Consider the following 17,002-nt stretch of genomic DNA (forward strand, 5'->3'; position numbering starts at 1 on the left):
GATTGCCAACACATTTTCTCCTAAATCACCTAGACCCTCCCTAGCTATCAAGTTGATAATGTGTGCACAACACCTCATATGAAGAAAGTTACCATCTAAGACCAAAGCATCAGGCGAGACTGACCTAAACTGACTATGGAAACGCCTAAGAGCAGAGGTGTTAGCAGTGGCATTGTCTACCGTAATGCAAAACAGTTTCTCAATTCCCCAGTCAGCTAAGCACTCTAAAAGAACTGTGGAAATCGTCTGACCTTTATGATCCATGACCAGTTTGAAACCAAGGATGATCTTCTTCAGCTACCAAGTCGGGTCAACAAAATGTGCAATTACAACCACGTAACTTGCACCTGTAAATTTTTTAAAAAAACAATGCTATTAGTATAAATAAAAAATGAGATTGTTTTCACTTTTCAGAAAAGAAAGAACCTTACATGTCACTTGAGAAACCCAAATGTCAGTAGTGAGGGAAACTCTTTGTTTGTTAGTGTGCAAATAATTCTTCAATGCCTCTTTCTTCTTCAGAAACATCTCCACAATGTCTCTAGTGGCAGTTCGCCTTGAATGAGGTTTGTAAAGGCTCACCTTCACGCAAATATAAAAAAAAAATTAACATTAGTTTCATAAATCAGAGAAATAATGTACAATTCAACGTTTTACCTTATTGCAGAAATACTTCCATCCTGTACTGTCTACGAAAGACAGAGGCAACTCAGCTAACACCAATAGCTCATTCGTAGCTTCTCTGACAACTTTCTCAGGTACCTTTGATGGCTTCAAACTCCCTTCATCATCGATGGAAGTTTGACTCTTTCCTTTGCTGATTAATTGCGCCTGGTACTCTCTGCAGATGAGCAGGTGCTTCTGGAGATTGGAAGTTCCTGATTTTGTTGCACATGAAAACACCTTTTGGCAGTAATGGCAAATGCACCTGTCACGGCTCTGCTTTGTGGTGTAATGATTCCAGACATCTGATCTTGGCACAACAACTTTTTTCACCTTTTTTGCCTCAGGACTTTCTTCGCAAGGTGTACATGTCTCCTTCCTCTTTCAACACCTATCTGGTGTTTCAAAGTTCTCGTATTCAACTCCTTCTTGCTTGTCAGCTCCACTGTTTGTGTTCTTGAATGTTGATGAAGCCATTTGCTAAGAAGTGACAAACAATAGTCAGATTAAACAAAACAAAACAGACAAAACAACTAAAGATTAAACACATTTTAGAACATGAACATCATCTAAGAACAGAACAGAACTCTATGAATTAAGAACATAAGACGCCGTTCTGTTCATAAAAACAACTAGCTGAATAGGAAACCGACAAACCCGACAAATCCGAATGGCCCAGAAACCCCAGAACATGTAGCCATTGCTCGATTGCAGAGAAAAGGAGGAAGAGTATCTCACCTCTTAATGAAATCGTCGAAGGAGGAGGAGAGGAGTTTTGGTGCTTTGTACCTCGGTGAAGAGCACAACTTATATAAGAAAGGAGATTCAAGGGTTTGCGAATCACGGAACCGATTGGAACAGAAATCGGAGAGGATATGTTTAGGAAATAGGATCATGATTTAGGGAAATCTCAATATTGAGGAATAAGGATCAAATCGTAACAGGATTGTAACATGATCAAAAGAAATCGAAAAGGGGAAATAATGGAAACCTAGACATATATCACTCGATGCTCGGGTATCCATTTACCCGATCGGGTTGGTGCTTTTTACCCGACCCGACCCGTAACCCATTATACCAAAAATATGTGACCATTCGGGTATTTCTCAAGATCCGAACCCGACCCGAACTGGTTTTATCGGACCGGGTTCGGTTCGGTTGATCAGGTTCGGTTTTAATGCCCTGGCCAAGCCTTGGAGCCAAGGGGGCTCTGCAAGGCCAGTGATAGACTCTTTGAATGCGCTTTGTTTGAATCCAAGCTCTGAAGTTCCAGTTGAGGCGCTGGTGGAAGTGTTGTATCATGCTGCTGTTCTGTTCTGGGCGCATGAAACGTCTGCTGATGCTATGACGTCTACAACACGTTTGCTTAAAGTTGGGATGATGAGAGCTTTTTCGCTTAATAGAGATGTTTGTGTGGTTAAACTTCCTAGTGTGTTCACCTATTCAAAATTTGAGAAAATAAAGATCTATTGGAATGCAAAACCCCTAAAATGAAGGGGTAAAGAACTGTTGAATATGCTCTTAAATGACAGATTGAGAGTGTGTTGCTCCAATAGTCACCCTCAATTTTAAAAAAAATATATATATTTATATTTCAAATCCTCAATATTAGTAATAATTAACAGTAGTCACTAAACTTTCATAAATAAATAAAAATACTATAAAATGAAATATTTTAAAAAATATATATAATAATAATAAGTAATGAAATGTAACTAAAATAGTATAATATGTTAATACAATATTTAAAAGAAATGTAACGAGAAGTACTAAATATGATATAAAAATTATTCTTTTGATTCTTATAAATATATATATAACTATAAAAATGAAAAGTAAATAGTATTTTGAGAGGGTAAATAGTACACCCTTAAATTTGAAGTGCAATATTCATCCTTTTAAAATATTTGAGAGAGTATTGAAGATGCTCTTACAGTCGGCGACAATGGCTATGTTAAAATGACCATGTTTATGTGGAACATCTTGGACATTTTTCATAAGTGGTAAGCAATTATTTTTCGTCGGTTCAATTACTGAATGATAGCTATATTGGTAGGTACTGCTTATACTCTTCTGTTTGGTGTTAATCGTACATGGTCCTATCTTTCTCCGATCTTTTTCCCATTAGTTATTTCTTTAGCAGCTCAGTTTACAGACTTGGAAACAAACGGTAAAATATAAGATTCTTCCGTAACATGAAAAGAATAAGTAGATGTCACTGTGAAGAATCTATAAAAGACCATGAGGTGAAAAATAAAAGTATATATATTAGGGTAAATTAAAAAGTAAAAAACAAAATATAGAAAGACTGAATGGCAAAAGGTCGATGATGACACAATATACGAGCCAGTCACGTAGTCGTAGACATCATGAGTTTCTTTAGTAACAACGAGAGAAAGCTTTGACATTATAGGCACTGCTCTAAATTCTTTTTGTCCTTTGTCATTTGTACTTCAGCGTCGGTACCTCTCTCTCTCGTCGGTCTACGCATAAGGGTCCGTTTGCATAAGAAAATGTATAAAGGAGGTTATTATAATGGCCATGCAGGTCATAAGGATCCATAACCTTACCTATGATATGAATACGCTTTGTTCTGCATATATGAGCACTAGAGCTATCAGTAACCTTACCGATTTCATATGCATGTAATCATATATCATATACACTTGTACTCCAGAACTCTAGAAAGTGTGAAAATATAAAGCTCTCACGGTGGAAATTTTGATGGGACATCAGCTTGACCCATATGGTCCGAACCAAATAGTAGATTGGGATTTGTCGAGATTAATGGTAAAAAAATCATTATCTCAAAGGAACATATGAGAAGATAAAGCTTCCACATTGGGAATTTCGATTGACATGACTAATATATAAAAGACGTAGATCAATCTATTTATCACCGATTAGTTTTAAATAAAAAGCTATGAAAATTAGCAGAAATCAACAATGTTTTTGTCTTCAAATGATTTTTTGTGATGAAATTTAGTTTTTGTGTTTTCGAAGTATTAAAATGACATTCTAATAATTGATAATACCAAACACGATGATTAAATGTTTTTACTTTGTGGACTCTCTAGTTTGTAAGTTCTCTTTTGTGTTATAATAACTTCTATCCAACAAAATTTCTAGGATGAATTAACCAAATAGCAAATCCTTGGGATGAATTCGATAAACAAAAGCTGATTAAAAACGTTTTGAGAAAAGTATATAACAATCAAATTTTCCATTTATAGCAGAAGGAATCGCCATGCTATATTATAAAATGTATATTATATTTCGTGCGTATTTTTCTGTGTTACAAAAAAAAGTAAGTAAAGCTTGCAAAGATCAACAAACGAGTAGCTAATCAAAAAGAAAGAAAGTCAAGAAACACTCTCACAAGTCACAAGAGACTTCCAAGAGACTTGTAAGGCAAGGAACCACGTGAGACTAGCAGAGTAGCATACAGAAGCTGGTTCCATGAGTCGGGAACTCCAGGTAGGCACCAGTGGCTGCAATCTTGAAACATTCCACTTGCAGGAGAACTTCCTCTTACCTCCACAGGCTGTCTGTAAACCGAAGGGTGACCATCGGTTCGATACCAAGTCATCTTCGTGATGTTCATGTAAAACACAGGCGTTTTCATGTCCGAGATCACTGACTCCACCACTTTCATCATCCATGGATACCCTCCTGTATACGTCTCGTTCTCTATCGGTCTTGTTTCTCCATCGCATTGCCCTCCTGCGTTCCATGCCCCTTTTCTGCAGTTTTGAGAAAATAAAACACTCTTCCACACACTAATCCCTAAGCACAGGTGAAACAAAGATTGCTCGGAATCTAATCTTACTTGAAATAAGAATAAAACTCTTCCCCCACACTAAACCCTAAACCCTGTTTCCTCCTACTTTTAATGCATTCAAACATAAAAACAGGGATGCTTGGGACGCAAGTAACCTAATCTTACCTGAAATGAGAATAAAACTTTCCCGCCTTTAACGCTGTTTCCTCCTACTTTCAAACCTAAAATCAGAGATGCTTAGGATGCAAGAAACCTAATCTTACCTGAAATGAGAATAAAACTCTTCCCCACACCAAACCCTAAAAACTCTGTTTCCTCCTACTCATGCATTCAAACCAAAAAACAGAGATTACTTGGGACACAAGAAACCTAATCTTACCTAAAATGAGAAGAGGAGTAACCAACGAAGAAGACTCTGGTTCTAGTGCTGTTGATATTAGAATCAACCCAATCAGCCCAAGTACGAAGAGCTTTCGTGTACGCTTCTTTCACTTCTAACTTCTCATAAACTCTATCCCCCTCCTGGAAGTAATCTTTCCTGAAAAAATTCAAAAACTCATTAACGACACGTCATTACAAAATTACAGATTAAAACTATCTTTTGTTTCATACCCTTCATTGGTTTTCTGGTGAGTCCACCAATGACCAGTGTTGAACACAACAATATCTGCGTTTCTATATATCTTCGTGATCGGTTCTTGGATCACGTCAAGCCTCAGCGTCTCTTTTCTCTTCCCGTACGCATCTAAAACCTCTGATTCTTGAACTAGGAACGGTGACTTGATGAAGTCTATAGAGCATTCAAAGTCCTTTCACCCAAAAAAATATAAAACACACATCAAAATGATCCAAAAACGAATAATAAAGCCTTCGTTGTGAAGATTACTTACTCTGAATCTGAAACCGTAGAAGCCTTCGTTGTGGAGATTACTCTGTTTTCCAAAAACCCTAGAGAGTTTGTTCTTGTCTTCCAGAGTTGACCTAAGTAAACAAACCAAAGACTCCCACATGTTTCTGTTTAAAGAGTCTCCAACGAAGACAAGCCTCTTCCCTCTCAGAATCTTCAGCATCTTCTCACCATCGAATCTAATGAACAAGAAAAAAAAAACAGAGTTACAAGGGTAGAATTGTAATTTTACTGGAAAAACAAAGGACTGACCTTGGAACAGAGCATCCGTGAGGTTGCCATCGGTGACGGAGGAAACCCGAGTCGGGTCTGCCGTTTTTGAAGCAGTTGAACTTGTCTTCGACGTAAGGACAGTAACCAGGAAGGTAGACGGGGTCGGAGTCGTCGGAGACCCAAGCTCCGTCGAATATGTCGCAAGAAGTGAGTTCTTTATCCATCTTCTTGGACTCGTTGTTGACTCGGATACTTGAAGGAGAAACGGAGTAGATAGTGTTTGAGTCGGAAGCACTCGAGGAGGAGAAGAAGTTTGCGGCGGTGAGGAGGCGAGAGGTGAAGGTGGAGACGATGAGCGAGTGGGAGAAGTCTGGGAGAGGGGAAGAGGAGAGGAGGAAGAGAGAGATGAAGAAGAGAGACATTAGGAGGATCTGAGTCGTTGACGGGTGTTTCGTGAGGAGGAAGAGGTTCTTTAGATCCGCCATTGTAAACGTGAGGTCTCGCGATCTTCTTTGGTCTTGTCTCTGTTTCTTTCTTCTTCCTCTGTTTTCTGGGGAAAGAAAAGAAAGAAACAGAGAGAGAACATGATCCAACGGTTGATATTTGATCTGATCTTTCTTTGGAGGGAAAAGGGAGATCCAACGGTTGGAATTTAAACTAGCTTTTAATTGTGTTTTCTCTATTTTATTCTGACAAGACTTGGGTTCAGCCCATCTGCTGGTGAATTCTCTAATTCACCTCAACCTTCTAAACCAATTAAAATACCACGTAAGATTAAGTAAACAACAAAATTAGAAAAAAAAAACAGTTGAAAAAATAAAAGACATCGGCTTCTTCTTCTTCATTCTCACATAAAAGATATGAAGCTTCATTTGTCGAGCTTTGAGTCTTTTATTATGTGCTTTCAAATATAATTCTATACCCTAAATCCAAATCCTATACCCTAAATCCAAACCCAAACTCAAACCCAAACCTAAATTGTAAACCCTAAACTCAAACTCAATTGTAAACTCTAAACTCAAACTCAATTGTAAACTCTAAACCCAAACCTGTGGGGATTATGATACCCACTTGTTACGGAATACAAGTTCATAACACCTCTGTCCCTTTCACTATTCATACGATTTATCCTTGTTCATGACTAAAGAATTGTTCACCCAGTTCACGGCCGCAGCGCGCTGCGTTTGGGGTGGATCCAGGATCCACAACATCCACTATGAAGTATCGGAAAATACCTCCGATGTGGTTTACAATATCATTACTCTCTCTGTCCTGGGTATACAAACCCTAGAGAGTATAAAGAGAATACAAGAGAAGTACATGGTTAAGAACTAAGCATAGGATTACATATCTATCACAAGCTTACTCTATCTCTCCAAGAGACGCCATGGAAGCTCCCGCCTCCTAGAGGCTCAGCTTGAGTTTGGAGATCCCTGTCGTGATCTCTCCTTCTTTGTATTGTCAGCACCTAACCTAATGGGCTTCAACGATTAGGCCCATATGTTGTCCGCGCGTAACTTGTGCAAGCCGGTCCAACATTGAAGATGTCTGATGGGCTTTGACCAAACCTCACAAAACTCCACCTGTTTGGTCCAAGTCCATAACCCTTACTTTGTGCCGACACCTCTTGATGCTTGAGCAAGCCTGCTCATCTTCTGCATCTCCTCGTCTTCTCTTATCTCTTCTCACTTCTCTCGGCTCCACCTTGAGCCAAGCTTGAAGTTCCTTCATGATCTTCTTTAAACATGCATAAGCTTCAACTTATACACCACAACTGCTTATGTAGATTAAACACTTAAATCCACTTAGTCCTATCAATGAACATAGACATCACGCCCTGATGAAAGGTATGTGACAATCCCATTGCCATTCTGAATATCCATCACCTTCATCTATTGTCTTGAGTTGCGAACCCATCTTCTACGCTCCAAGTATCAAGCTCAACTCCTCATTGACGTCGTGTTACTTCATATCTTATTACTCCTCGTGAACTTATCAACAACACAACCTTGCTGTCAAAATCACGAACCTGTTCAAGTGCGTGAACAGAAACCTGAACATCCTTCTGCAAGTTGATTTCCTTCTTGGCCTTCATGTGCACTGAGCCTTGAATCAAATTCCTTGAATATTGTGCAACAACTTTCGAACCATATATGCTTCAGACTTGAAACAACCTCTGATTCTCTACTTGTTTAAAACACTCTAGTCTTGAACACGTTTTGTACCGCTGTTACTCAGAACAGGACCCGCCATCCAACCATCACTGCTGGACAGACTCTCGACACAACCTTGGTTCACCCTTCATGTTGTTAACAGAAATTGCTACCACATAATTCTCTTTGAATCAACTGCAAACTCTTGAAGTCACTCATGCTCCATATCTCTAAAACAGTCTTTGACTTACCCTTGATGTTCTTGAACATATTACACTTGAGCATTACTTTGTGCCGCTGCACACTTAAGCAGGACACGCCGCCTAAAGCCACATGATTAGGAATATCGACACAAGTATCTTTGCTCTACCATCTGATCAAACTGATCTGCAATAACATAATCTCCACTAACAAATTTAGACCCCACTACTAGTTGAATGAACTGAGCCTCATACCATCGAATCCATGTGAACCCGCCAGTGATATCTTTATCTAGAATCCCTGATATCCCTCCTTTTCTCAGCTGTGAATTCATTTTCTCAATACTCTTCTTGTATTAAGATGTCTCCAAACACCGAAACATGTGCATCGCCATCAACGACTTGAACACGCCTGTTAGTCATTGAACCCGCCAGTAGCCTTGAGCAGTCCAGGAACTCATTCTTGATCTGATCTTCTCTATAAGTGGATCATAGTCTTGAGCAGTCATTTGTTTCGTTAGCTGCGGAAAACCTAAGTACCGAACTGGAAGATCTCCATTGGAGAAGGTGTAGTGGCTAAGAATATCTTGCTTTTATGTATCAGCTAAACCTGCCAGGTAGAGAGTGGACTTTTCCATACTAATATGTAAGCCAGATGCCTCTGCAAAGGTTTTAAAAGTCTCAAGAATATCGTCTACTGAGCTTCTTTTGCCGTCTGAGAATATAAGCAGGTCATCAGCAAAGCTTAGATGAGTTAGCTTGAGATCCTGGCAGTAAGGGTGGTATCCAAACTTCCTTTGAGCCGCTGCTTTGTCTAACATTTTAGACAAAACCTCCATACATATGACAAACAAATAGGGAGACAGAGCACATCCTTGACGAAGACCCATTTTGTTGTTAAAATACCCAGCTAGTTCACCGTTGATTTGAACTGAAAAAGAGGCAAGTGCGATACATTTCTCAATCCATACAATGTATTCACTTGGGAACCCGAGAGCCTTGAGAGCAGAGTCAAAAAGGCCATTGGACAGTGTCAAACGCCTTAGAAATATCGATCTTAAGCGCACATCTTGCTGAAACTGAGCTCTTATGATAGCTTTTTACTAGTTCTGACGCCAAGAGGACGTTCTCCATCAGCAATCTGTCTTTGACGAAGGCAGACTGATTGGGAGATATACACTTTGGGAGAATAAGCTTCAAATGATTGGCCAGAATCTTCGAGATAACTTATAAATGACGTTGCAGCAAGATATAGCACGAAAATCTTTCATAGTATTTGAGTTTTCTTTCTTCGGGATCAAGGCTAGAATAGTAGAATTTATCCCCTTAGGCAAGAAACCAGTCTTGAAGAAAGATTGGACTGCGATCACAAAATCATCCCGCACAATGTCCCAAGCAACCTTAAAAAATTCGCATGTGTATCCATCCGGACCTGGAGACTTATGATTTGCCATTGCGAATAACACATGTTTAATCTCAATGGCCGGAACATCGTGTGAAAGGAGCGCTCTATCTGCCTCCTCACATTGAAAATTCAGAAGCGTTTTCAGCTCATCAATTCCATTTTTCAATTCTTTCAAAGTGACATTATAGATAATTATATATTGCCTATGCATATAAACACATAAACATAATGGTGACATGAGCTCATTCACATCGGCATCATAATTTTATGGCAGTTATAACATTATCATAAGATGTAGTAGATATAATAGTACAGAAATTTAGAGCTGTATGAAAAAAAAAAATTATAATACGTTCTTGTATCTGCTATTATGTATTGTGAAAAATAAGAGAGAACTTAATCCTATATACAAATATGATTATTGTTATATTTTAAACATCAAAATTTATTATTAAACATAAAATTTTCTTATATATAAGAAAATATTTGAAAAACTTGTTTTACAAATCAATTTTTTTTTTACGATTTGAAAAACAAATTCTATCAAATACTCTTGAAAATTAAATTTTTCTTTTGTTTAGGATTTTCTGAAAAGAAAGACTCCTATCATATAATTTCATCAAAAAACCTTTTAGAATTATCTTTTATTCAAAAATTTAGAAAAGGGAAAATACTATCAATAACAATTTCCAATTATAATTAAACAATTTTTAAAACAATTTTTTTTATAATTAATTTTGTTACTATTTCTAATATCATGTTCTTCATCAAATTCTTATAAAGGTAAAACTATTATCAAATGACTAATTTTAAAATTATCTTTTTCTATGATTTTTAAAAAAGAAAAGTATTATCAAACAATTTATTTTAGATAATTATTATATAATTATAAACAATTAACTCATATCAATATCTTAATTTTTTACTGTCATATGTTGTGATAATGTTAATTAGAAACTTTAAAATAATTATTTTCAGTCACAATTAATAAGTTTTCCACATTACCATATTTACAATTCGATTTGTCATTATTTTTAATATAAAAAAATTTCTAAAAATATTTATTTTTAAAAAGGAAAATCACTTCAATAATTTTCAACCTTTCTTTTGTTTAGGAACTGTTTTAAAAAATAAAACTAACTATCTTATACTTTATTTTAAATAATTATATATAATTATTATCTTTAGGATTTTAGAAAAGGAAAATTACTATCAAATACTTTATGTTAGGTATCTATAAAGAAAATTTGGAATAATTACAATAAAATAATATTTTACAGTTATATTTGGTTTATGATTTATGCATAAAACCCCATCAACCACAGCAAAATGATCGCAAGCTCAAACTGTTAGTTTCCAAATAAACCATATAATATAAAGATACCATTACTCAAATTTGTCATTTATATTAATTTTTCTTTAGTTTCAACATCTTACAAGAGCTCCTTTTACATTTTGGGAGCCACAAGTTACAATATCTTTGGCAACTGACACAAAAATAAAATTAAAGAAAAACACACACACATCCAAGAAGCGGTTGGTGCTTCTTTACAGATTAACCTTTCTTGCGTAATTTCACAAGAAAATTACCTATCTCTCTATATTATAATGTGAATAAGAGAATAAGAGATTGCCCTTATTTGTTGTTTCTTTCTTTTATATGCATCAGTCAAAGCTGCGGTTGGACCAATATAGTATGTTTAATCTCACCAATGTGTAATTTATGTTCACCCATTGGGATTCTCCTCATCCCATGCTCATCCACTACACCAAGATGCTTGCAAGCCTCAATATCAACTTGAACGGTGCGTTTTGACCCTGCCTTGACATGAACCTTCTCAAACGCTACCAACTGCTTGTTCACACCCAATCCTTTTATCCCGTTCTCCGGCGGCTCGGCAAAGACGAACACCGTGTGGGTTCCATCGAATTCACCGGTGTTTGACACTTCAACGTGGAGGGGCATTTTCGGGAACGTTCCGCAGTTGGTATGAGATACTTTGATGGAGGTAGATGAGGAGTTGAAAATGGCAGTGTTGAGTTTGTAAGGTGAAACTGATAACTGAGCTAATGGGTTCTGAGCCAAACTGTGAGTGAAGGTAGTGTAGCTTAAACCGAACCCAAATGGAAACACCACTGGACCTTTGTAGAATCTGTAAGTCCTCCCTGGGTAGTTTCCAGATGCTCTCATGGCCATTATCGTCATGGGAAGTTTTGTCACGTATTCTTGTGGATACCATGTCATTGGTAGTTTACCTCCTATCATAAGAGACATAACATATTCAATATTAGTTAACAAGAAATTATGAAATGTGATTATAATAAACGAAAAAAAACAAATGTGATTATGAAGTTACCAATATAGAAAATAAATCAACTAAAATTATGTAACTAGATCAAGAACATACCAGGGTTAGCAGCACCAAAAATGATATCAGCAATAGCAGCTCCACCCGCTTGACCCGGATACCCGGCCCAAATGATGGCAGCGACACGTGGATCATTCGTAGCGAAGGATGCATCGACGGGTCCACCACTCATAAGTACTAGAATGACTGGACCTCTAGAGGCCTGAGCCACACGTGTCACAAGGTTTTGTTGGTAACCCGGTAAAAGCAGCCCGGTTCGATCTCGTGTCTCTGCCTCTATCGACTGGTCCAGTCCCATTACAAGAACCGTTGCGTCTGCTTGACGCGCCGCTGCCTCGGCTGCACCAAATCCTTGATTCCCTGCGCAAGCCACACCAGCACAGCCTTCTTGGTGAATTGTCTTTGCGTATCTTGAGATTCCTTGTAACGGTGTCGTATAAGCGCATGCTTTCCCTAATAAACAAAACATTAATAAACAGAGTTAGCATTATAATTTATAAATAAAAAAAAAGTTAGTACTATATTATGTAACTGATAATATTATGTAAGTTTAGTGGATTATCTTGTCTACCTGCATAGTTTCCAATCATGGTCTCAGTGACGTCGGAGTTGGGTCCAATTACGGCAACGGTGCGGTGGCGCCTAGGAGAGAGTGGAAGAGACCGGCCAGAGTTTTTGAGAAGAACCATTCCTTGATGAGCTGCTTCAAGGGCTAAATGTTGATGGGCGGGTGTACAAACATCTCTAGGCCCAAGATTAGCGTATGGTCCAAGATTTCCATCAAACATACCAAGTCTCATCTGGACCGTTATGGTATTGGCAAGTGCTAAATTAACGTCATTCTCTGTTAACAATCCTTTCTTCACTGCTCCTTCTGTAAAGATCGCCAAAAACGGCCCGCAGTCCAAATCTAAACCTGCAATACGACATGATGTTTTGTCATCAAAGTGGTCAACGGTTTGAAACATCCATGGATGGGGAAAACAACTTACCAGCTTTGATGGAGGCGGCTGCAGCTTCCTCAGGAGTTGTAGTATAGTGTTGTTGGTTGAAAAAAACATCTACAGAGTCACAGTCTGATACAATGTACCTGCATGCATTGACATTAAGCTGATGTATGAGAAGGGGTCAAATGAATATGAACTGTTGATTATGACGACTTTTAAATCTTACCCATTGAGACGCCATTGACCACGAATAGTGTTCTTTAAGAGATTTTCATCAGCACAAGTAGGCTTTCCGTTTACTTGATTGTAAGAACACATAACACTTGCGACCTTTCCCTCGTAAACACATGATTTGAATGGCACGTTGTATGTGTCCTCTAAATCTTGTTTGGTGACCTATATCCATTATCAACTTATTAATTAAATAATTGAACCCATTAGCTATCTAAATTATTTAGCAACATCATTCATGAGTTTTCTAATAAACTATTATGTTTTGAATTATTATGCTAGAAAACGAATCTTTTCTTTTGTTATGATATGCTTAGAAGAAGATAATAGTTGGTCCACATGACCAATAAGGATAAGATTCTCCACCACAACTACAACATACGACTATGCATATGCCACATCACTGAAAGTCACGCTCCCTCTTGGCTTAGCTGGTATATAATGTTAAACCAGTGTTTTGTTTGTCTGACTGTGACCTGCATACATATTACTATATAAACACATTTTGCCTACTTTATACTAAATTTCAGTTCAGTGGATGAAAAGTCTTTTGCAAGATAACGAAGTGACGCATATTATACGGAACTATAATTAGAATAGAGAAAAAAAAATAATAATAATAATAATAATTAGAATAGAGATTGAAACATGTAGATATGAGTTATTTTCTGAATTTAACGAATCTGATCATAAAATGGGATACAAGACGATAAGCCTTTCAAGAAAACGAATCCAGTCACATCAAAGTCGTTTTTAGATAGAGCTTTAAATAACAGAAAATGATATAATAGAGCTTTCTAATTTTAGACGTAAAATATACAAGTTTCAGCAAAAAAAATCCAATATTTTGTTTTCATTTTCATATTTTGAAAACATCACAGATATTTGAAAATATATTAAATTAAAATTCTTATAAGATATAAGAAAAATAGTGACGGGTTCTCTTCTATTCCCACAAAATTTTTTTTTTTTGAACACATCACAAAATTTAATTATAATATCTTAAATTTAAGAAGTAATTGGCATTCTTGGACCAACAAAAGAAGTTAAGCATTTATATCTAACCAATAATATATGCGTTCATTAAAGATCTTTACATTCTCAGTTGTAAACATATACATTTAAAATTAAACATGCAGTCAAAACTTCAAAACACACATAAATATATAATATAGATAGTGTATAATAGTATAAGATTTATACCTTGGCGTTGAAATGAAAACGGTCGACCCCATTCCAGTTATCAAGATCATAAGCAGTGTAATGCTTGCAACATGCGGCGACTTTGAGGCGGTTGCCGGCGCCGTTTCCCTGAAGTCCCCGGACGTAGCTGGCGGCGTATTTTCCGGCGACAACAGGATCTTCTCCGGGAGTTTCCTGGCCTCGGCCCCAACGTGGGTCCCTCAGTATATTCACATTTGGGCTCCAATACGTCAAACCGGCCACGCCTCCATTGTACATAGCTCTTGCCTCATCAGACACCACCTATTATTTATTTTAAATCATGGTAATTCTAATTAATATATTCCTTTTTAGTAATCCTAATTAATAGTATATTCCTACATACACATTTGTTTTGTTTTATCAAGAGAAATATAAATTATCCGTATATACACCATATGATAAAAAAACTCTTGTTTTTTTTATCCGCTGGTTATAGCTAACTTGCCCATCACCGTATCTATATTATTAAAAGAGAAGTACCCATTTGAAAATGTTTATACTTCATTAATTAAACTTTCTTTTTTTTTGCTTGTCTTTTTCAGTTGTATTTATGAAATATCTTAAAACGAATAAAACTGTCTAATTTAGTACTTGTCTTTTCAGTTACATTAATGAAATATGTTTAAATGAATTTAAACTTTCTATTTTATTGTTTGTCTTTTTCAGTTATCTTAATGAAAAATCCTTAAATAAATTTGGACATAATGTCATTTAATCAACCAAAAAAACTCATGAGTTATCCTTACGTGCATAATTTTAATAATGGAGATTTTTAAAAATGTGCATCATTAAAATGTTACCTAAAACATGCAGCACTAATATATAACATGCATCATTAAAACTAAAATTTGACTCACACAATTGTACGAATATTATTTTCAATTGATTAAATTTTAAAATAATTATTTATTCAAAAAATATTTAAGAATGGCTACGTTTTAAAAAATTATATGGTATTATTTGCTCATAACTCATTTGTCATTTGATAAATTGTTAGAAAGAAAATTTTAGCATAATATAACTCAGTTGTCATTTGCTAAATTTATGGTTTTTATTTATATTTTTTATCATTTAATTATAATATTTTCATTTTATATTTGAAAGATAAATGAATTTTCTTTCAAACAATATTTTTGTAAATGTATTTTTTTAATTAATCAATTAAAATTGTTATTATCATTGAATATCATTATTTTTGACATAATTTGAGTTTTTCGTTTACTTCAAAACTTATCATATTTTAGGATAATTTTAATTTAAAATGTAATTTTCATATTTTTCAAACAAATTCTAAAAATATTTTTTAAATATTTTGTTATAATTGTTAAAAAAATATTGAGTTGCATTTCAAATAAAAAGGTAAAGATATTAAAAATATTCTAATTAAAATATGTAAAATTTAATATAGTTTTAAGGAAATGGTCAAAATAAAAAAAATTACACATAAAATAATTATGATTTTTGTTAACTGGACGGATCATTATTTATATGATATCGCATACGAAAAAAAAATTTATGTTTTTAAAATTATCTAATTAACTCTATACTCATTTTTTATATGATATCACACATTCGTAAAAGAATAGATAGTTTAAGATGCAAAAAAAAAATATTTACTTAATGAATATAATATGAACGAATATTACAAATACATCATTTAATAAAATAAATAATTAAAAACTGAAAATTCATATCCGCGCAGGGTCTGATTAATTATTAAATATGGCAGACGATATAAAAGTATACTACCCGTATAAGATATAAAACCTTTATCAAAAGCAAATTTCTGTTTAATACAATATAGTATTATTATTTTTGTTTTGAATTTTCTTTCTAACCGTATTACATATCTGACTTACTCATGTCGCAGTCAGATAAAAAATATGTGAATTATAAAATTCAAAGAAATAAATAGAGCATCCCGCTATATAAAAGTCAGTCTAGTGTACTGACCGCAATACGATGTTGATGTAGATGTTGTTTTTTCACGTAAAGAAATCATAAAATTTAGAACTCTCAATGTTAAAAAAAAAAAAAGAATTCTCATTTTCTAAGATATATCTTCTTTAATTAGCATTATATTTTTTTAATAAGAAATTAGCATAGTATTTCTAATACTCACTCGTCCGATATCTTCCCATAGAGACTGATTGAAAGAAGCTGCGGTGGTGATGACCTGAGGGAAGCTGGTGGCACCGGGAAAAGCACCACCGAATTTAGCACCGGGACCAACGTCAGAAACTCCGTGGAGAGCCTCTGACCACCACTCATAGCCTCCAATACCGAGGCGTGGCACAGCGGCGGCATTGTTGACGAGGAGGCGGATCTTCTCCTGCAACGTGAGCCGTCCGATCAAATCTTGAACCCTCGCGTGGACCGGTACATTGACGCGACAGAACCGGAGTGTTCGGGTTAACCCGTTTGCCGGGTCGCATGCAAACAGTGGCCGTAGTGACTCTGATGAGTGAACCAAGCATAAGAGGAATACAAGTACAACTACGACTCTGTTGCCGGTTAATAATGAATTATTATTACAAGACATTTTATATATATCTGTGTTGTATATGTATAACTTGTGAATGTTTGTGTGTTTTTTGTTTCATGGGAAAGAAAGTGAATGGGGATATTTATAGAGAAGTTTCTTTGGCAAAATTGGTGACAAAGGATAAGCGACTCTTGTAACATGAATAAGATAAAAGATAAAACAATCAAGTTGGTCAGGTTACGGAAAAGGAATATATATCTCAGACTTTTCTTTTCTTTTCGGTATATAATTTAAAACAAAAATTTATTAGCTCTTTCTGAAAGAAACATATTAACTGTTAGTTTTTTCTTGTAACTGTAATATTTAATAGTTAATTGTTCTTCTTTTTCTTAAACTTCAATTAGTTTTTTCTTTCTTCAGCATA

At 35.6% G+C, this 17,002-nt stretch overlaps 2 protein-coding genes across 2 annotated transcripts; both read right to left on the minus strand.

Annotated features, from left to right (window-relative positions):
• Window positions 1-2,985: 2,985 nt before the first annotated feature.
• On the minus strand, window positions 2,986-7,122 carry LOC106380205 (protein trichome birefringence-like 4). The gene is made up of 5 exons (XM_013820013.3): window positions 5,604-7,122; window positions 5,335-5,530; window positions 5,057-5,253; window positions 4,824-4,982; window positions 2,986-4,406 (listed from the first exon to the last, which is right to left on the minus strand). Exons 1-5 carry the CDS (start codon window positions 6,047-6,049, stop codon window positions 4,046-4,048), a joined length of 1,359 nt encoding a protein of 452 aa, XP_013675467.2. The 5' UTR covers window positions 6,050-7,122; the 3' UTR covers window positions 2,986-4,045.
• A 3,586-nt stretch (window positions 7,123-10,708) lies between these two features.
• Window positions 10,709-16,798, minus strand: LOC106347722 (beta-D-xylosidase 1). Its single transcript, XM_013787314.3, has 7 exons — window positions 16,216-16,798; window positions 14,073-14,354; window positions 12,865-13,034; window positions 12,684-12,781; window positions 12,263-12,607; window positions 11,731-12,144; window positions 10,709-11,581 (listed from the first exon to the last, which is right to left on the minus strand). Exons 1-7 carry the CDS (start codon window positions 16,633-16,635, stop codon window positions 10,992-10,994), a joined length of 2,319 nt encoding a protein of 772 aa, XP_013642768.3. The 5' UTR covers window positions 16,636-16,798; the 3' UTR covers window positions 10,709-10,991.
• Window positions 16,799-17,002: the final 204 nt, after the last annotated feature.

This window comes from Brassica napus, chromosome C2, assembly GCF_020379485.1.
Source record: "Brassica napus cultivar Da-Ae chromosome C2, Da-Ae, whole genome shotgun sequence".
Classification (NCBI taxonomy): Eukaryota; Viridiplantae; Streptophyta; class Magnoliopsida; order Brassicales; family Brassicaceae; genus Brassica; species Brassica napus.